We start from the raw sequence: 20,208 nt of genomic DNA, 5'->3' as shown, positions 1-20,208 counted from the left end.
TGAGCGCTCCGTTTTTGTTTAAAATGTTAAACATGGTGATGGTGACACAGGCATTTTTTTGCATGTAATTGATGTAAATTTGCAGTTACAGTAGATCAGCAAGAAGGTGCATGTTTGTTTTTTTTGTTTTTTTTTAGGTTTTGCCAACAAGTTGGTTAGACTGTATCTGGAGTAAAAAGTGCGGATGTTTCATCCTAACACCGAAGACTTCTCACACACTTAATTTGCTGCTGTTACAATTAGTTGGAAATACATATTGTAGCCTATAGTGCAAAAAGCCTTTTTTTTTTTTTTTTTTTTTTTTTACATTTTGCATTCAAACCAATGCAGCCATAAAGCTCCATTGTCAGAGCTATAGTGGCCATTTCTAATATAAAGCAGTGTGTGTTGTTGGGCTTATTCTAAAAAATAAACTACATCCTGCTTTTTAAAGAACTGTAAAGCAATTAAACTAATGTCAAATCAAAACATCAAAATACAATATTCAATTAGTTGTTTTATTAAGATCTTCAGGAGTCCTTTAATACATTTGAGTACAATAGGACATATTTTTTTATTATTTCATATAGCCTAATATTTCCGACGGTGTATACAAATTGTAGCATTTTAGTTGTAAATTCACGTCAGCGCTTCGACCACTCAAAGATTCCTAAAGAGTACCATCATTTTTATTTGTCCTAAATGTGCCTTTAATCACCGTCACTAATAATACCACCTCGGTTCCCATGTCACACAAAGTATCTTCGTTTAAGATATTGTCGTCTGCACATCTGCAGCCTGGTGTGTGTGTGTGTGTGTGTGTGTGTGTGTGTGTGTGTGTGTGTGTGTGTGTGTGTGTGTGTGTGTGTGTGTGTGTGTGTGTGTGTGTGTGTTGACGGCATATTGAAATGAAAATAAAATGCTTTTTTATCAACAACTCATGGCCAATTTGCAGTTTAGACACGGGTCATCTTTTCGTTAAACCGCTCAGATAACATTTCCTACCAGCTGCTGCAGCCGCCCTCTAATGTGTGAACAACGTGGCTGAGATGATTCCTGTCCAACCAACGCTCCTAAATCGGTTTCACGCGAAATTTAAGAAAGTATGCAATTTATCTATCCAAAATGCAGTGCACTGTAGTAGTAAATAAAAAAATCTGAGTAGTTTATCTAAGGTCAGTCATCATGACAATGTAAAAAAAAATAAAATAAAAACAAAAATCAGACCAAACCTATTCAGTAACATAAAACATTATGCTTTTCTTCCACTACTCACTCTTGCCTACAAGCTATGAACTTGGGCCATAAAGATTTACAGCCTCAAAAGGTGGGAAAACTCTATTAAAAATAAAAAGGTGCTCAAATTTAGGTGGAGAAACATTTCTCTGCGTCTGTGGTCTCGCCATAGAAATTTAAAACAAATTTGAATTCTGAAAGTTAAAACAGTATTTTGTTTGACACCGGTCGCACCCCTCATGTCCACATTCACCTCGTTTAGTCTATCACAGCGCTCCCACACAGAATGTTTCAGTGCCATATATAGGCAAAACCGTAAACAACATTTTATTTTTATTCTTGCGCTAAATGCTCATGCTCATGAAGGATTTGTTTATATATCGTAGCTGTTTTAGCTTTGCGAAGGAAAACAAGATCCCATCTGGGGAGGCATTTTACGCAGAACGTAGAAACCTGTAGGCATCATTTATTTTCCCATAAGTCACTTTTCTACTCTAGTAGAAGGATAAAATAATAATCCTGAGCTTTCATTTTGAGCATTTAATGCCTGTGTCTTTTTTTTCTTATCTCCAATGTCTGATGGGATGAAAGAAAGAGAAGCGAACAAGTTAATGTAACTTGGATTTAAAAAAAAAAAAACCGAGCACAGTCTGCCGATTAAAACTCCTCTTCGGCATTTAGCGGTGTTTTCTCTTCGGGTTTCCTGGCGTGAAGTGTCTATTTGGCCAGACTGCAACTTTCAACTTGACCTTGGCCTCCACCCGCATATGAGGAAGAGTGCAGCCAAATGTGGGCATGCTTTGGGTATTTTGTGGACACTGAACTTGTGTCTGGATTTACACGCTGCAGTGCCAAATGTGAGGATGATTAAAGGTATCATTTTATAATTATTTCGTTTTAAATGTATTCATAAGACATCGTTTCGTGTTTCTTTTCTTTAAAACCGCCTGCACAATCATTATGCTTAAAAGACTCCCTCTAACTCAGTCAGTCTGTTCAGATAATTTAGTAACATGATGGTACATTTATTTAAAGTCTGCAGCTTTGACTTAAAGCGCATAAAAGGTCCAGTCTTTAGATATAAAGCTAAAATAATCATTTAAATCCACATCTCCGACATCATTTTTGCTTTACTCTTTGATTAAACGCTTGTGCAACCGAAATGGCACGCGTAATTGCGCATCCATTCTGCTGTTAAAACAATGCAGATGCATCATATAGTTTTTCTCATGCCATGTGTTCCACAATTCATCAAATAAGCGTGTTGTGATGGCACTAGAAGACAGACACATTTTGCCTTTACAGCACAGTTCCACTCAGTTTGAGATCCCAATATCACTTTGTTTGGAAAAGAAATAACCTTATGGCTTATTTGCATATCTGAAATGTATACTGATGTACAGTACATCTTCACAAATGTGCTGCTTGATCTGCATTATCTGATGTCTAGACGTTTATCATCTCTTTTGCATATCACGTGCTTGGCCCTGGCCAATAACCTTGCGATCTTTATGTACTCAGGCTTGTTGGTATCGTTACTCTGCCCGAGTCCCTGTCTCTGCTCAGTCGAGGGGATTTTGAAAAAGAGTTGGTCGTCTCGATGTAGGGCATGCTATGACCGCTTCATTACTCCTCCATTCGCACTGGATTGACCCGGTGATGTTTCTCTACGACAACGGCTTGGATGAAAGAAGCAAGAACATGGAAGGATTTACTGGAGGCAATTTTGCTGCAAACCAGTGCAGGAATTTGTTAGCGCATCCAACCTCGCTGGCTCCGAGCACCACCTACACTGCGAGCGAGGTGCCAGTCTCTGGCATGGGGGAGCCTGGCAAACAATGCAGCCCCTGTTCGGCCACTCAGAGCTCGCCCAATGCATCTTTGCCCTATGGATATTTTGGCAGCAGTTATTACCCATGTAGGATGTCACACGGCAGCGTCAAGGCTTGCGCACAGCCCTCTGGTTATGGCGATAAATACATGGACTCATCGGTCTCTGGTGAGGAGTTCTCAACCAGGGCAAAGGAATTTGCGTTTTATCAGGGCTACTCCTCTGGTCCTTACCAGCCCAGCTACTTGGACGTTCCTGTTGTTCCTACCCTGAGTGCTCCATCTGAGCCAAGACATGAGCCTCTGTTGCCCATGGAGCCCTACCAGCCATGGGCCATCACCAATGGTTGGAGTGGTCAGGTTTATTGCACCAAGGAGCAGCCACAGTCAAATCCTCTGTGGAAATCCTCGTTACAAGGTATTTTTAAAATTGTTTTATTAACACATAAGTAGTTAAGCTCCCAAAAAAGATGTGTCTGATTTAAATGCTGTTTTCCACAGTTGATATTTGATAATGTGCCTGAAAGAAGAACAATTTAAAAATGAGAATTAAATGTTTGTGAAAAACAAAAACAAAAAAAACATTCGTTTTCTTTCTGATGCAGTCGAGCAGAATAAATGTGATAATGCATTTTATTTTCTCCACAGACACTATATCTGGTGGGGACAGCTCTATCCGCCGTGGGAGAAAGAAGCGTGTGCCATACACCAAGGTGCAGCTCAAGGAACTGGAAAGGGAGTACGGCGCCAATAAATTCATCACCAAGGACAAAAGGAGGAGGATATCCGCGCAGACTAATCTGACGGAGAGACAAGTGACAATCTGGTTTCAGAACAGGCGCGTAAAGGAGAAGAAAGTCGTGAATAAATTCAAGGGCTCCAGTTAGCTCTGGAGATACTGAAACAGGAGGTGAAGGGCGGACATGGATGCGCCTTCATCCAAAAAACTGTGCTATAATTTATTATATTATATGAACGGTTTCTCTGTCGCCAGAGCGCCTCTGTTCTGACCTACACAATTCCTTCCTCACATTTTAATTGGAACCAGTCGATGCGGCCTGTTGACAGAAGATCGGAAATGGTTTGCACACGTTGACCAAGGCGATACTTCGAGGGGATGCATGGTCTCCTTCAAATATTCACCAGACAATGAGACATTCTGCCTTGAAGGCATGAGACACCCCGGGCTTTTATTCCACCTCACACAATCCAGAAATTAAGACTGAACCTGGAGTAAATTACAATAACAGCTTTCGTCTTTAGACAGTGATCCAGTGGTAAAAAAATCTCTTTTAGTCTGTGACATCACAATGCAAACAGGCAAATTTAAACAAATAATAACGGAATAACAGAAAATTAATCTTACATGATATATTCAGCATTTATTCGCGCTGAAGACGAAAAGTTAAAATATCTCTCCATACTCTGTCATTGTAAATGGTAGCCTACAACACCTCTTTGGTGTGTACATAATTAAATTCTTTAGATAAACTCAGTTCCAGTTTGGAAGCTTAAAAAGCAGACCTTTAAAGATTAAATCGCTCCATTTAAAATAAACCTCTATCTCTTTATCTCTTGGTTAATCAGTCTGTATTTTCTGAAACGTTATCAAACTATGAAAGTAGCCTGAGCATTTCAGTATGTTTGCCCACTTTGTCCATGTCACGTGTCTTTTTTTCTTTTCCAAACACAGGGTTTTTAAATATCAGAATAACTCGCCTGTCAACAGGCTGACCTATGGGCAATTTCTGTCTATCAGTCAAGAATAATTTTGCAGAGAAGTACTGAAAACGTAGGCATATTTAATACATGTAAATACTATCTGACTGCAACTATCTATTCTCCCTCTTTTCGACTGCAATAGCCAAAGTTTCTGACAATAAATGTTTAAGAGACGTAACGTGATCTTGTCATTTTCATTCATATGTTTTAGTCGAAGCTGAAAATATATACTGATCGATCGACGATTGGCAAGTATGGTAAAATGACACATGGCCATAGTATATTCCCTAAACTGATGATAGTGTATTTAGGCCAAGAGGCCTGCATGAGAGAGCCCTCAATGAGCTCAGACCCTCTGTGGGTTTCAACCATTAAGAGTTTATGTCGCCATCTAGTGGCGAAGCTCTGTCAGCACAGCGTTCACCATTATTCTGTAGTCTATGTCTGTCTGTACATCTGCCTCTATTCACACAGAAGCGTGTGTGTGTGTGTGTGTGTGTGTGTGTGTGTGTGTGTGTGTGTGTGTGTGTGTGTGTGTGTGTGGAGAGAGAGAGAGAGAGATAGTGTGTGTAAAAAATATCTAATTACCCTACTTATTTTTAATAAAAGCTAATCATATACTGAATTTAACTTTGATAATTAAGGTAAGACCTCAGAACCGTATATATACAGTAATAATAACTCTCTTTTTATACAAATATGTTGGCGTTACAGAAAAAATATATATAATAGATATAATAGCTATAATGGAATATATATCTGAAGTCGTGGCACAGCGCAAAAAACTATGATAATGATGACTTACTATAGCTAATTAAAGTTGTTCTCTGTATCCATATAAAGACATATATTTTGCTCACACACAGTTTAGCTTATTATTCTTTCTTAATATCAAATTTTGTTCAAAAATAAGAAGGAAAAATTATCTGTCGAATCAGTTTCCATTCGTGTTCTGTCAGTGCTGCATTTCTTGCAGACCTACGTACAAACTTTAAGCCATTTTTGTACTTTTTTGTTGAGCGCAATTCCAGATTTTGTTTCCAAAATGCCTGTTCGAATATCATCCAATTCATGCTCATGTTTATTAATTAATTCGCAACTGAAAACAAAATATAAACGGTGTATTAAGTTTAATTTGTGTAAATTCAATTCAAGTCCTCACGTGACCTGTCCTTCAGGAAGAGGTGTGTGATTTTTTTATGTTGTGTTCAAGAACAAACAGTGAGTATGTATCTCATTTTGGAACAAAACACAAACACAAATACAACTGACTTAAAGAAAAAACGACTTGTTAAGAGCTGGATGTTAAGGAAAACCTTTGACATGAAAAGTGTGTGTGAGATCTAGTAGAGAGGCCTGTAATCTACCTTCCAAACACCCCCTCAGCTATTAAGCACAACTCTTTTCTTTAGTTGTCAGTATTGATATTTTGGCCTTGTACATATTATAAAATACTGTAATAATAATTGTATTCTGGTGTTAATATGGTCCACGTTATATCACAATTACATCGACTTAGACAATATCAACGCGTAGAATAAAGGCTCCATATCTGGACCTGTAAAACAAACACAACCAGTCTAAAATATTCAGATTTTTTCCTCAAAAATTAAAACATCAAACACTCGCAGGGGGGCATGGTACTGACCTCCAGACTGTCCAACTTCATTATAACCGGCAGTTTGCGGGTTCAATTAAACTGTCCGGTCTGGGTTTGGATTTGAAGTACTGGTTTGTACCATTAAAAGGAGCATTTGTTGCAGTAACAAAGGCAGCACCCACGGGTGAGTGTCTTCCTCTCAGTTCAGTCACGCATGTACAAGCAGGGCGATTTAACTAACAATAGCAGGCGAGTTTGTCGTCTTGCTCAAGAGCCCTTAAAAGAGTCCAGGCAACTGATGGGCCTCCTAACGCAGGTAATAATTCTACAAGTTTGAAGTGGTTTCACTGATTCGCTTTTTGGGGTGTTTTTGGAGTCATGTTGATGTAAATTATCTTACATCTTGCTGAGATGGAGTCCCTGTAGAAACATCCTGCAGCTCCTCTGCATGCCTACTGTAACAGCCCCTCTGTTGTTCTGTGTCATTGCTCCCCCTAACAGCCAAACAGGTTAATGCATCTCACTCCAAAAAGTCCCGTATGCAGGTCTAAACGCGTGCTGCTGTATGAATCTGTCACATGATTGATAATAGCCAAAATAACATCTAAAATACTGAATGAAATCATAATCTAATAGTGAAAACTGGCTGAACTGTTTCCCAAGGTGGGAAGTGGAGCCCTGTAGATGCACACAGTAAAAAAAATAAACTTATTTACCTATTTAAGCTTTACTTACAGAACTGATAGCTATATGTATTATTGTCTGTGTTTAGTTTTCACTAGTCACTTTGATGGTGTGTGTGTGTGTGTGTGTGTGTGTGTGTGTGTGTGTGTGTGTGTGTGTGTGTGTGTGTGTGTGTGTGTGTGTGTGTTGCGTGAGTGTGTGGGTGTGTGTGTGTGTGTGTGTGTGTGTGTGTATGTGTGCGTGTTTGTTTGGGTGGTTGAACGTTATACAATGAACTTCAGACAAAAAACAAAAATCTTTATTTGTGAATCAAATACAGTTAAAGGAAAGATATCATGGAGAAAAATCCAAATCTTCTCCAAAACAAACGAATAAATCACAATACTAATAGGACGACGTTGGTCTCTGGATATTTTTCCTTCCACAATCAAATGCAACACACATTTAACTCTGGATAGGAATTTTCTGCTAATTTTACATTTGTCTCTGGCTACTGGAGCATGTTTAATATTTGTTGCACCACAGCGGATAATATTGCAACTGTGTTTTGTAATAGTCTTGTGTTGCACTTACATGTTACAGCTATTACCACCCTATTAGATATAATTATATGATATAATGCAACAAACCTGCATTTACCAATACTACAACACAGCTGAATAATTTTGGACACTGGACATTCACACTTCAGCGTGAAGACAGACAGGTAGTGTGACTTGATGTGTATTTAATTTGAGCCCTCTGTGCAGACCTGCTGCCCGTAGCAATATTATAATTGACAGCCAGGCATTCGTGGATGAATGCGAGGTTGAATTTGACAATTCAGAAAGTGTTTTTGTTGTGTTTTAGAGCTGTAAACCCCCCCCAGCAGTGCACTGCTTCCGGAGATACACCCCCCCCCCATGTGCTCACAGTCACCATCTTTTTCAGTTCTGTTTCTTTACACCTCAATACATCAAATGTTCAATTATTCTGTACATTCAAATGGAGTTATTCTCATCAGTGTTGTAATGTATTTATTTCCTCTATCCCACTATAGTTAATAAATAAAATGATCTCTTTCTTGTTTTTAAGCAGAAGGTTACCTCGTATATTAGCCTACTAATATAGGCTAAGTATTGGTTGGAGCCATAAGTATTGGTTGGCGCATGACAAGTCCTCAGAGGCTTATGGGAAAAAATGTGTATCTTATACAAACAGTCCCCTATTAATAAAACTAAAGTGGGATACTTTCTTTTCAGCTACCAAATCCAAATCCTGTGTTAACATCAGTCATGTTTTAATCATTCTGTTGCCTCATTCTGTTGTCATACTAAACTCTAATAAACAGACTATTGGAAATACGGGTTGAAAGCAGTGCACTCATTACACTAAGAAAGGCCTTATTTTTAGTAATAAATCAGTTTGCTATTTGCTTCTTCTTTATAAACACTTTAAAATCGTTATAAATATCAGAAAAGTGAAGGGATTAAGAGATGTTTTCTTGTTTGGTTTCCTCCTGAACAATTTTCTTTAAAGGCATAATCCGTGATCCAAATGTAAACACAGAATCGCCCCAACACCAAAACACAGGACTGAAACCTGCTGTCGCTGTTTTATTGATTTACAACTCCTTCAATTCATAGGCAGACAATTTTAATTCATCTGTTTTGATAGCCTACATTTTTAGTTTACACCATAATGCTTACATACATTTAAATAAATTAGGCGTGTTTCCGATGGGCTGAGATACAACACGAAAAGGCAAACTTTCCATCTATTGTTCGAACTCATACTTATTTAAATAACCCTGTTATGTATTCAGTTAAAACTGTACACGTTTTAAACTGCACACGGCACATTTTAACTAAATATTAGCAAATGTCCCCCTTGTGAAATGAACTCAGGAACCAGGAAAAAAAGCAGGAGGCGCAGACAGATTTCCAGGTAGTTAAGCCGAACCACATTCCTCCAAAAGTGTCGAAGGAAAACTCTGAGAAACCAAGAAAACTGCTTTTGTTTTCATAATCCAATTTAACCAACCTCCACCAGTGACTGCTACATTTAAATGTATGTTTATACCTTCAGCTTTTGTATTTTCTATTACACTGAATAAATCTCATACATGTATTCCTCTGAGAGCTTGTGCTGCAGACTTAAGGCCTCATGTTTATTTTTATTTCCCCCTCCAACTTTATTGCATTTGAACCTTTCAAGGCGACTCAGAAACGACCAGCCTTGACTTTCATTTGATTGTCTAAACAAAGATATCAACGTTTTGTTATGTTAGATTTAATTTACCTTTTTTACTTACAGTATTAACCCATCTTTTCAGCTGTCATTATAATACGTGTTTTATTTGTTAAGTAAAGTTCATAATTTCGAACAAGCGAAAGAGGATCTGGAAAAAGAGACATTTAAATTGCATGGAAGTGCGCATTTGTTTTCCTCATCATGATAACCGGCTGGAGGTCAAGGTTTACCAGCTTTTTTTGTTTACATACATGTAAACTAGTCTAATCTTAATGAAAACGGCCTCGCTTATTTCAGTGGATTAATGCGCATTTACTGGCTCGGAACGTGTAACCCAATATTCTCTGTGGTTGAAGCTGTTTTTGAGAACCGTGCTGTGGGACGAAGAAGCAAAGGAGGTTTTAATGTGACAATCTGGGCCCACTCCTGCAGCCTCCGTCTGAATGCTGAGGCTCCGTCAGAATACAAAAGAATAAAGGTGGCAATTATCGTCTAATTTATCATGCAGGACTGTTGTAAACGGCAGATGAATGAACAGTTGCACACAGTGATAACATCAGCCACTGAATGAAGCTCAATGCGTTGAAGTCAAACTGCAAACCACCTGGGTGGAATGAAATATTACACAGTCTCTAATGCTTCCCTGCACATGACAAATTCACAGGCTTTGATGTATGAAAAGTGAATTTGGACTAAATTCTAAAACTGGCTGCATAACAGGATCAGTGATATGTGACACGTGTGCCCACTTACTCAGCGGTGATGACAAATGAAAATGGATTGGACTGTGGGAAATAGCCCGTGTCCAAAGGTTTATATTGGGCGTCGGGAAAGAGAGAACAGGCGATGCAAATATTGGAGCCCCTTTCGGTAAATGCTTTTATTATTCATGAGCAACATCTGTATGTTTACGTCGAATACATCAGCCGGTGTACCCTCATGTGAACTTCAGTCGGGCTGCTTCTGGCCCGCTTCTAATTTCCATCCTAACATTTTATTTTTGCTCAACACGAATCCTCTATGCGATTAGTCTTGAATCACAATATGCATGAGTTTGAGAGTTTTAACTTGATAATTAAATAGCAATTTTTACGCGCATAAGCTGACAAAACAGCATGCAATTAAACATACATTTGGGCATAATGAAGTCCGCTGCAGAGCAGAGCAGAACTGGTGTGCCTTTATGATCATGAAAACTCTTGTCTAAATAAACACATAGCAACCAAGAGAGATCTAAGTCTGTCTTTACAGGCTATTGTCTTTTTGTCCCGGGGTGCCAAACTGGATTGATGCCTGACTTGCAGTGCAGCATGACTCGCATTACTTCGCCACTTGTGCACTAGATTCGTCTATATATAGCCAGAGGAGCTATATTAAATTCACATAGAGGGACGACGAATTCATACCTGCCACTGGCTCACTGGGGAAATCATTTAAAATAGATTAAATTCATCATACAGCTTCCAAAATAACTGACACATGTGCGGCACAGGCCCAAACGTATCTTAAATAAAGACCTGTCCTGTCAAACTCAACAAGTTCTCTGGTTTGTTTAGCCTAAGTGTTATTTGCGGCACAGGGATTAAGCCCTACGTGCATAACAAAGTCTAAATCGTGTTGCCTTTGGTCTAAAAATATGATCTCCATCTTTAAAATGTTTCAGGCGTCTCTGCAGAGGTTAAGGTTAGGGTTAAGGTGAGGGTTAGGTTTAAAAACGAACTTAAAGACTAAAAAAAAGGAAAAAAAGAAGACAGGTTAAGCAGCTTGGCGTGGAATTGGATACAATTCTGTCTTTTGTTCTTCCTTGTAATGTGATAATTTAACGATGACTGTCTGCAGCCAGATAGAAGCAACCCTACAGAGGCTCCACGGTGGAAAACAACCCCGTTTGAATTATTTAGCTCTTTCAAAATAGCCTAAATTGCGTCTATGCAAAATTCCCTTCTCAGTATTTTTCCTTTCCCATACACCCAAAGCTCTACTTTATAAACTCATTGACTCATAGGCCTATAGCCTACACGTTGAGGCGTAGGCTATCTGTCATTTTGTGCCAGTGGTCACATGGCTTTGGCCCTCAGGAATGGATAGAGATGGATCCCCACGTCAGCTTGTACGTCTAAGGATTTCTGCTCCACCAGTCTGCCTCAAAGTGACTGGAGCGCAGCGCTGCGGAGGAACTATGCGAGGATTATTATAGGACGTTTCCAACAGCAGAATATGGATTTTGATGAGCGCATCTCTGGCTCTAATATGTATTTACCGAGCTGCACTTACTACGTCTCCGGAGCCGACTTCTCGGGTCTCCCTCATTATTTAACCCAGAGCCAGTCCTCTTGCCCCATGACATACCCCTACCAGTCCTCAGCCCTGCCACAAGTCCCGTCCGTGAGAGATGTAGCTTTCAGAGACTATGGAATTGACACATCGAGTAAATGGCACCACAGCAGGGGGAGCCTATCGCACTGCTACACCGAGGACATAGTGCACAGCCGGGACGGCTGGACGTCGAGCCCGACCTCACGGAGCGCAGAGATCCTGGTGAAAGGCAGCTCCAGCGCCAGCCACTCCGGCTCCTCCAACCCGACGCCCGGCTTCTATGGCAGCGTTGGCAGGAACGGCGTCCTTCCACAGGCGTTTGACCAGTTCTTCGACACCGCCTACGGGGGTGCAGAGAGCAGCACAACACCGACAGCACAACCGACAGCGGACACGGACAGACACGCCGCCAAAACAAGCCCCGCTCCTCCGGCTCACCCGGGCTCGGACACGGCGGAGAGCTTCAGCCCCAAGTCTTCCTCCGGCCACAGCGAGGAGAAACAGAGCAAAAGCAGCAGTGAGTAACAGCCCCTGCTCGGCGCAAGAAGGAGAAAAATCTAACGCGTTGCTCTTAAAGCTTTTTATATGCTGTTTTATAAGCACGTAAGGTTTATGGAGGGCCTGCAGATTTACCCTATAACAAAAAACTATGTTATAAACGACAAGATCACGTGCTTGGGATTGAAATTGGCCGTGAAGACTTTGGCGTTAAGCTTGTCTTCCAAGATTTCAACAAGATCTGCACTTTTCTCTCCATATGTGTGCTCAAATCTGCTTGTATAGTTAGCCTGTAAACAGCCTTTCATAAATTACTAGTGAAATAACAAGTATAAACATTTTAGATACACCCTTCAGGGCTCATCTTTGTGTCTATGTGATTATTATTATTTTGTTCATAATATATATTTTAACATGTTTGTTTTTGAGTTTATAATTTGGTTTATTGTGGGCTGATTTGTGTGGGCTGCTGGGGCATTTTAACCTGACTTTGAACCAGATTTAGGATTAAACCCTGCTCCTTATTTAAACATAAATATTGACAAATGCACCGGATTTGCGGGGATTTAATTCAACAACCGCTCTCCATGAAATTTGTCTCACTATCACTAAAACAACAGCTCTTTACGCACAGTGAAATCAAAAAGCGGACAGTACAAGCATATCAGATACATGATACCCATGACTGTTTGGATAAGGCCCTCGCCCTCACTCTTAAAAACCAGCCAGTATGGTTTTACAGATTTCAATAAGTTTTCACAACTTCCGACACGCAATCCTTCATGCCCAACACGTCCCAGTATCAAGTCCAGTCTTTGTTTACAAATCTCGGTCCTGTAGGCCTGAGAGGAAGGAGACACTTGAACTCCAAAACTCATGTTAGACCACCACTGCTGCTCCAAAGCAGGAAATAGACTAATGATTTCACGTTGTTGCAATGTGTCTATAGTATTTTATGTGGTGACCTTTTGGTTTTATTCATTTCTCTTTCAGGTGGCCAGAGGACGCGCAAGAAGAGATGTCCATACTCAAAGTATCAGATCAGGGAACTGGAAAGGGAGTTCTTTTTCAGCGTTTACATCAACAAAGAGAAACGTCTGCAGCTCTCACGGATGCTCAATCTGACAGATCGCCAGGTCAAAATCTGGTTTCAGAACAGGAGGATGAAGGAGAAGAAACTGAACAGGGACCGTTTACAGTACTATACCACAAACCCCCTGCTATAAAAACTGAACAAAGACTGTCACTGGCATGCAGCCATGTACTCTGACAACACAACTACATCTTATCTGGAGAGGATGAGTTTTTTAATGTACCAGACTTCATAAAGAATTCTACTATTTATACACTATTTTGTCATTAAACACCGTTTGCTCTATTATTATTATTATTATTATTATTATTATTATTATTATTATTATTATTATTATTATTATTATCTATTATTATAGCCCTGATTTCTGCTTCAACAAACAACAAATTCCCCCTTTTTTTAAAGTTTCGTGTACTGTGCTGCAATTTTCAAAATAATTAATTTTGAATTTAAATTTTTTAATTGTTTTTCCCGAATTTACGCACACGCAACTTTTAGGGGCAGACATCTTGACAGCAAACAACTGTTCGTGTTTTCTTCTTTCTCTTAATCTTATAAGTTTATTGTACAAATACAACTCCAGTGGCTGGAAACTATTGTGTGTGTTTTGGAATTACTATCAGACTCTCCGCCTGACACTGTTGGCGGTGATCAACTGCACCCGAATTAGTGAATGTTGGAAAATTAGTTATAATCGTATTCCAGTTCATTCATTTCATGCATTTTAAGTCTAATATTCAGTGATAGATATTTAACATCTGCGCCTGACACACAGTACAAGCACTTTGTTTGAGCTCTTGGCCGTAATGTTGGATTATTCTGGAAGTTAAATCCGCTGGTAAAAGAGCGAAACCCCCAAATGAAACATAATCCTATGTTTTGTTTTAAATACCAGCACGTGGATCATATCATATGCATGATATGTAGGTCTGATGTTTTTTATTCCCTCATGGCTGGAAATGGGATCCGCTGCAGTTATTATTTGATATCCATTACAAAGGGTTCATTCATTTCTGGGGCGATGTGGAAAAGCGGATTTTGACCTAACATGCCTGTTAGGCTTACTTGAAACAATCTTGACACTTGTTTGAATGCATATAGATGTAACAGGCCGCCTCTTTGCAAAGAAGATGAATCTATTTGTGTGATTATGCTCTCATCAAAGTAGTTGTTGAAAGACAATATTAATTTCATCCACTAAACGTCCATCAGGCGATGACATTGGGGTAACTAAAAAGGTGGACGAACTCCAGATCACTACAATCATCACTATATGTATGGTCATTTATTTATTATCTGGAGTGGTTTAATCCAAAGACCCTACATTTGTTTAATACTAAATAAACAGCTATGAATATAGGTCATGAGGATTTATGTTAACTTGCGAAGGAAGGTAGAATGAAACCCGCGCACATAAAGTGATGGGTAAAAATTGGGTTCAGGTGGCTTTATATCCACCAGCAGGCCCCTGAAAACAACATGAATGGCCGGCCATAAGCTAATAAGGGCCCTGATGCCTTCCTTATACCGTGCATCCTGTGAGGCTCCCAGGAATTCCGCTTTGATTGCTGCACATCCTCCCAGTTGCTCCAGTAACTTGGCCATAAAACGCGGATTCGTCTGGAGCATTTGGAGTGTAGTGCAATAAAGCGTCTGAGACCAAGGTTATTAACTGTGACTAAGGGGCTGAAAAACAACGGCTGGGAGCATTGAAAGCTTGTGTCCACGGACCTTTCCGGCGTCATTTGTTTCAGCATCTTACCGTGGTAGGAATATTCTACATTTGTGTTGTGTTGCAGCGTAGACCTGCAGCTTTTGCCCACTGGGTGGCGCTCCTCAGATCAATGTCATTGCCGTGAATTGAGATATAAAAGAAGTTTGACTCAACGCTCTGCTGCTTTAAAATATGTCACCACGTCAGGATTTCATTGTTAAGGTAGGCACAGAAATATTATCATGGACATTTTATGATTTCAGGAGGTGTATTGGTGTAATTTGAGGACATGGGTCTATTTTTTCTACCCCAGTTCATCTCTATCTGAAAAAGCACTAAGATGCTGTTTTTCATCCAAGGTGCAGATGTTGTGATGTAATGAAGGCATTAGTGGCAAAATTACCAGACGTAAAATAGTGCAACAAAAGACGGTTGCTTCTTTGAGCATCAAATTTAATGCTGGTTCTAAGGTTGCAGTTTTGCAGACGTAATAGGCCTGCAGTGACTAATGCGCACTAACATCCCAAGGGCCTATATTCCAAACAATTTGTGGCTCACAAACTTTTATAATCCCCATACAGTTCAAAACAGAAATTATACCTTGTTTTATAAATACTAAATTGGATTTATGTTGTTTACTCGCTGTGTGAACAATGTAAACAAGTGAAAATAAGAACTTGGGTTGCCACATAGAGCATTTCTTCACTTTGATATTAAGATGCAACTTATGTGTGTGTTATAATGCGTGCGCACTGCCATACGGACACAAACAGAGAGACCTTTTGACACAAAAAGTCAGGATGGGATTTTTATTAGTTTTCGAACATTTCTTTAAAAAAACTATTTGAATGAATTAAAAAACAAGTTTTATGGGAATAATAATATAAGAACAGCTCACCCACAGCGCACACTGAAACATCACAGGAAATATCCAATTGTGTTAATGATTATTATCATTCATTGAGACTAGACTGCAGCAGGTTTGACGCCATATAAAATGGCTGTACATAAACTGTAGCTCTCATTTCTAGACTTTATGGCTCCAGACTTATAGGAAAATGGAGGTGGCCGATGTTGTATTTCAGGGTAAACCCACCTTTGGAGACATTTTTATGCTGACCTAAATCTGTAGGCCTGTGTTATAAACTCCTAACCCTGTTGACGGTCTTTAAAGGAGGCATGGGTTGATGTAATTCGGATTTATTTTATTTTAAATATTGTAGCAATTCAGGCTAAAGATTTTTGTTCTTTAATTTTGTCTTATGTGAATCAACTAATATTCATTTTTAAAATAACTTGCACGGCGGACTTGTATTACAAAATGATCCGTATCAGATTATTGGTCTTGTTTATTCTAAATTACGACTAAATGTCTATCATTAAACAGTATCCCCATTAAGTTGTATATGAGCTTTTGAACGTTGCTGCTATGCAAGAAAAATATTTTATTTTTTTTCCTGGCTGAATCAAGGTTACTAGTTTGTATTTTCCCATGACCTCCAACTTAGATGCGTTGACTTGACCAAAATGTCATGTAAAGGACAAAGACTATAAAGAAAGAAATGATAATCTTTCATATGTTTAAAAAACAAAATTACAACTTAAAATGCGCATTGACCTTTTTGTTCGCGGGTAGAATGGATATTAGGAGGTGCTGATTTAAGATTCAATTTAAATGCAAAAGAATGGGGATTATGTGTGTATAGGCTTTGGAAGAAGTGTGCCTTTTCTAGATAGCTAGTAAGTAAATACGAAGAAAAACTCTTACAAATTCCCAGTGGTTCTTTAAGGAGATAATAGCCAATTCTAATCTATTTAGTTACCAACTAAACACAGCCATTGCCAGTGTTAGGTGACCATTAAGACAAATGTAGCTCCAGGGCATTGTTCAACTGTGGCGCTTACTGCAGGGTGCCTGCGAGTCACCTCAAGCCTTTGCAGTAAAAGGTGTCTGGACGCAATCATGACATTTGCACCCACAATATTCACCCAGCTCGAGATCTCTGAAGGCAGTGACTTTGCACTGGTTTAACCAGCAATGTGGCAAAATGTAACACTGTGTACACTGCGTTTGGCCAGCCCATGAGGCATTTTAAAAATAGTCCAATAATAATCACCAAAGCAACACAAGAAGGGTTAAAAGACCCTCGACCAAAGAGTCACACGGGACCTTTTGGATTCTTGATGCACCCTGAGCTTCTCACAGGCACCTCTAGAACCCTTCATTTTAACAGTGTTGTAAAACTGGCCATAAAGCTATGCATTGTACATAATTGTTAGGGACAGCTTTCAACAACTGAGTTGTCAAATAGGGGTTGTTGTTAAATTTACATAGGCAGCTCAAGGCTTATAGGCGGTGATCGAGGCTCCGAATGTGAGATTCAAAGGAGATTTAAAGATTTTACCTAAAACCCTCTGATGCACCACTTTCCCCCACAGTTTGCTCTTTACTTAGCCTAAAACAAAATATACGACACAGTGGAGCTGCCTGCTCGGACTGGGAGGAGTCTGTGGTCGCCTGGTGTTTTAATTGGCTGCAGGCTACAGTGAGAAGCGTGAGTATCAGTAATTATTCAGCAATGTTTTGCACAAGAAATGTCAGCCAGAAAGGGCTATCTTCATCCTCCGTCAAATTATACCACAACGATGACATGCCCCAACAACCAAGCTGGAAATTCATTTTTCGTGGACTCCCTGATCAACGTGAGAACCGACAGTGGTTCATATTATCAAAGTAACGGCGTGTATTTGCCACCGGCTTCGGAATATTCATATGGACTCTCCGGTGGCTCGTGTTTCCCGGGGATCGGTAAGCGCAACGAGCCAAGCACCCAAAGCGTGATCCCTTCTTCTGCTCCGTATGTTCAAGGGATGGAAACGTGGCTGGAAACGTCGAGATCCTGCCGGGTGGATCAGCCCAGCGGCCAGCATATGGCTCCGTGTTCATTCTCACCGAGTATAAAAGAAGAGAGCGCATATTGCCTTTATGAGTCTGACAAATGTCCTAAAGGAGCAACAGTAGATGACATTTCCTACTCAACTGCATCATGCCCGGTCACCGGCAGCACCTTGCCGGTCCCGGGCTACTTCCGCCTGTCTCAGACATACACGTCCTCCAGGCTGTACCATGATGTCCAGCCAAACATGAATCACTTTACTCTGCAACGACCTGCCCGCTTGGACAGCCAGCCCTCCCAGCCCCAGGCTGCCTCTGCTGAGCCGGAGCGGAGGGAGAGCCACGAGGAGGCGCCTGTCCCCGCGCCCTGCGCCCCGGCCAGGGAGGAGGACAGCCGCCTCTCCTCGGAAGGCTCATCTTCCCCTGAGCCCGCTGAGACGTGCAGTGCGGAGTGTCCAGAAAAACCCGTCAAAGGTGAAGAGTCGACACACATTGTACAGCTAAAAAAAACGCTGCAAAAAAATAGCAGGCGGCACAAAGGGCATGCACGTATCATTTTTAGGCTTCTATTGCGTTTAACCGATGATTTGAGGAATGCATGGGTGTGAATGCTGATTTTTTTACCAGAGTTTCAATATTTAGGTCAACAGTCAGCCACTCACAGGTGCGCGTTTATCTGGTATTTAGTGGTTTATGGTCGTGAGGCGAAATTGAACGTGACTTAACCAATCAGAGCCGAGGATCAGAGCTATTGTGCTTTATTAGCTGTTTTTTTTTAAGATCCCAAATAGTCTGCTATAGTTGTGCTTTATTACAATGCTATTTAAACAGGCCTCGTGGATTTATTTTAACAGCCACCATTATATGAAGTTTTGACTATTAAAAAGCACATACATTATTTAAAATATTTTCAGGGCGTCAGGGTTGTTTCATTAAATGCAGCCACAAGACCAATCCAGTCTATTCAATTTGCCCTGTGCAGGATTCTGATGGGAGTTAATCAAAGACACAGGCCTTGCCTATAATTTCAGCAGACTGTGCTGGCTGTGTTTTATGTCTTAATAAAGGTGCAGTTGGCTCCAGGCTGCTGTGGTTAAGGCTGCTTAACGGGGCAAATAGCTGCTTCTGGTAAAATGCTGAATTGCAGCTATATGGCATGTCCACATAGATATGTGACTGTGCGTAAAAAGGTAGTAAAATTCAAATAGAGGACAGAAATCAGGCATTATACGCGTATTTGGTTGTGAAGCAGGCAGTTCAAACAATATAATTTAGATGCCAAAGCCTGTCTTCAGTAGTTTGCAGTAAAAATAAAATTGTATTAATGGGTTTTGTTTATTTTGGATTTTTGAATTTTACTCTTCCATAAATTCTAGCAAAAATATGAGCCTTCCCTCCTGGTATGATGTTTGTTTTTCTCACACCTGTTGCCTAATGTCCTGTCTCATTTTCATCGTAGGAGATGGAAAAATGGAAAGTACGGCTAACTGGCTCACAGCTAAGAGTGGCCGAAAGAAGCGCTGCCCCTACACCAAGCACCAGACTCTGGAGCTGGAGAAGGAGTTTCTCTTCAACATGTACTTGACTAGAGAGCGTCGTCTGGAGATCAGCCGCAGTGTGCACCTCACTGACAGGCAAGTCAAAATCTGGTTCCAAAACAGGAGGATGAAACTGAAAAAAATGAGCCGGGAGAATAGGATCCGAGAGCTCTCCAGCAACTTCAGTTTCTCATGAGACTGTCTGCGTCTCTGGCGCCCTCCTCCATCCATGGCAAGGGCGCCTGGTGCAGAGCCCCCCACCCAACTGTGAGAATGTCCATGGAAAATAGGACCCTACTGCTAACTTATTGATTGTTGTTATTCCTTATTTTCACGTCTGTTTTATTTTTTGTCGTGGATATGTATTTATAAATGGCTACATTTGTAACGTTGATCCATTGTGTTTTTAAATGTTCAGAATGCGACCACAATGTTTCAGAGCTTCAGGCTTGTACATATTGTATATTCAACCTGAGTGAACCATTGGAATTTGCATGCTGGACTAACCCTTGGGATACTTTGTGTTACAGTTACATGTAGGCCTTTATGTGACAGCTAAATAACCCAAGAGGTCTGAATATTTGCACATTTTGCTGGTCAAATTAATAAAACCTTCCCTGCAACTGCAGACTTCTTATTTCATTCAGAAAGACAGATTAGCAGCTTCACGGTGTTTAAATCTTAAAGCTGGCACAGGTACTGCGCATGGTGCTAATGCCTTTGTGTGCTGGACTGGGTCCGCTTTGGGCACAGTAAATATTGTTACAGTAGTAGAGGGCGATGTTCTTCATAGTTTAGGCCTGTAATAGATGTCTGGCGGCTGTGCACACTTCGCTGCTTTTTGTCCTTGACACCAGACTTAAATGTAAA

General features: G+C 40.3%; 3 protein-coding genes across 3 annotated transcripts; all 3 read left to right on the top strand.

Moving 5' to 3' along the window:
• The first annotated feature begins 2,772 nt into the window (after positions 1–2,772).
• hoxa13b (homeobox A13b) lies at positions 2,773–4,945 on the top strand. Its single transcript, XM_051407767.1, has 2 exons — positions 2,773–3,463; positions 3,694–4,945. The coding sequence occupies exons 1-2, from the start codon at positions 2,830–2,832 to the stop codon at positions 3,930–3,932; spliced, it is 873 nt and encodes a 290-aa protein (XP_051263727.1). The 5' UTR covers positions 2,773–2,829; the 3' UTR covers positions 3,933–4,945.
• Positions 4,946–10,091: 5,146 nt separating this feature from the next.
• On the top strand, positions 10,092–13,786 carry hoxa11b (homeobox A11b). Its single transcript, XM_051407768.1, has 2 exons — positions 10,092–12,116; positions 13,091–13,786. Exons 1-2 carry the CDS (start codon positions 11,501–11,503, stop codon positions 13,321–13,323), a joined length of 849 nt encoding a protein of 282 aa, XP_051263728.1. The 5' UTR covers positions 10,092–11,500; the 3' UTR covers positions 13,324–13,786.
• Positions 13,787–14,600: 814 nt separating this feature from the next.
• Positions 14,601–19,961, top strand: hoxa10b (homeobox A10b). Its single transcript, XM_051407760.1, has 3 exons — positions 14,601–15,126; positions 17,344–18,274; positions 19,260–19,961. The coding sequence occupies exons 2-3, from the start codon at positions 17,500–17,502 to the stop codon at positions 19,532–19,534; spliced, it is 1,050 nt and encodes a 349-aa protein (XP_051263720.1). The 5' UTR covers positions 14,601–15,126; positions 17,344–17,499; the 3' UTR covers positions 19,535–19,961.
• The last annotated feature ends 247 nt before the right edge of the window (positions 19,962–20,208 follow it).

The sequence above is a fragment of the Dicentrarchus labrax genome, unplaced genomic scaffold (assembly GCF_905237075.1).
Source record: "Dicentrarchus labrax unplaced genomic scaffold, dlabrax2021, whole genome shotgun sequence".
NCBI classification, from domain to species: Eukaryota; Metazoa; Chordata; class Actinopteri; family Moronidae; genus Dicentrarchus; species Dicentrarchus labrax.
This window is presented reverse-complemented; position numbering and strand designations above follow the sequence as displayed.

What these genes read in the sequence shown, in the direction of transcription:
- hoxa13b (XM_051407767.1), top strand. Translation starts at nt 2,830, where the DNA reads ATGACCGCTTCATTACTCCTCCATTCGCACTGGATTGACCCGGTGATG. An exon ending in GTGGAAATCCTCGTTACAAG is followed by an intron (nt 3,464 to 3,693) that starts GTATTTTTAAAA and finishes TTTTCTCCACAG; the next exon opens with ACACTATATCTGGTGGGGAC.
- hoxa11b (XM_051407768.1), top strand. Translation starts at nt 11,501, where the DNA reads ATGGATTTTGATGAGCGCATCTCTGGCTCTAATATGTATTTACCGAGC. An exon ending in GAAACAGAGCAAAAGCAGCA is followed by an intron (nt 12,117 to 13,090) that starts GTGAGTAACAGC and finishes TTTCTCTTTCAG; the next exon opens with GTGGCCAGAGGACGCGCAAG.
- hoxa10b (XM_051407760.1), top strand. Translation starts at nt 17,500, where the DNA reads ATGTCAGCCAGAAAGGGCTATCTTCATCCTCCGTCAAATTATACCACA. An exon ending in TCCAGAAAAACCCGTCAAAG is followed by an intron (nt 18,275 to 19,259) that starts GTGAAGAGTCGA and finishes TTTTCATCGTAG; the next exon opens with GAGATGGAAAAATGGAAAGT.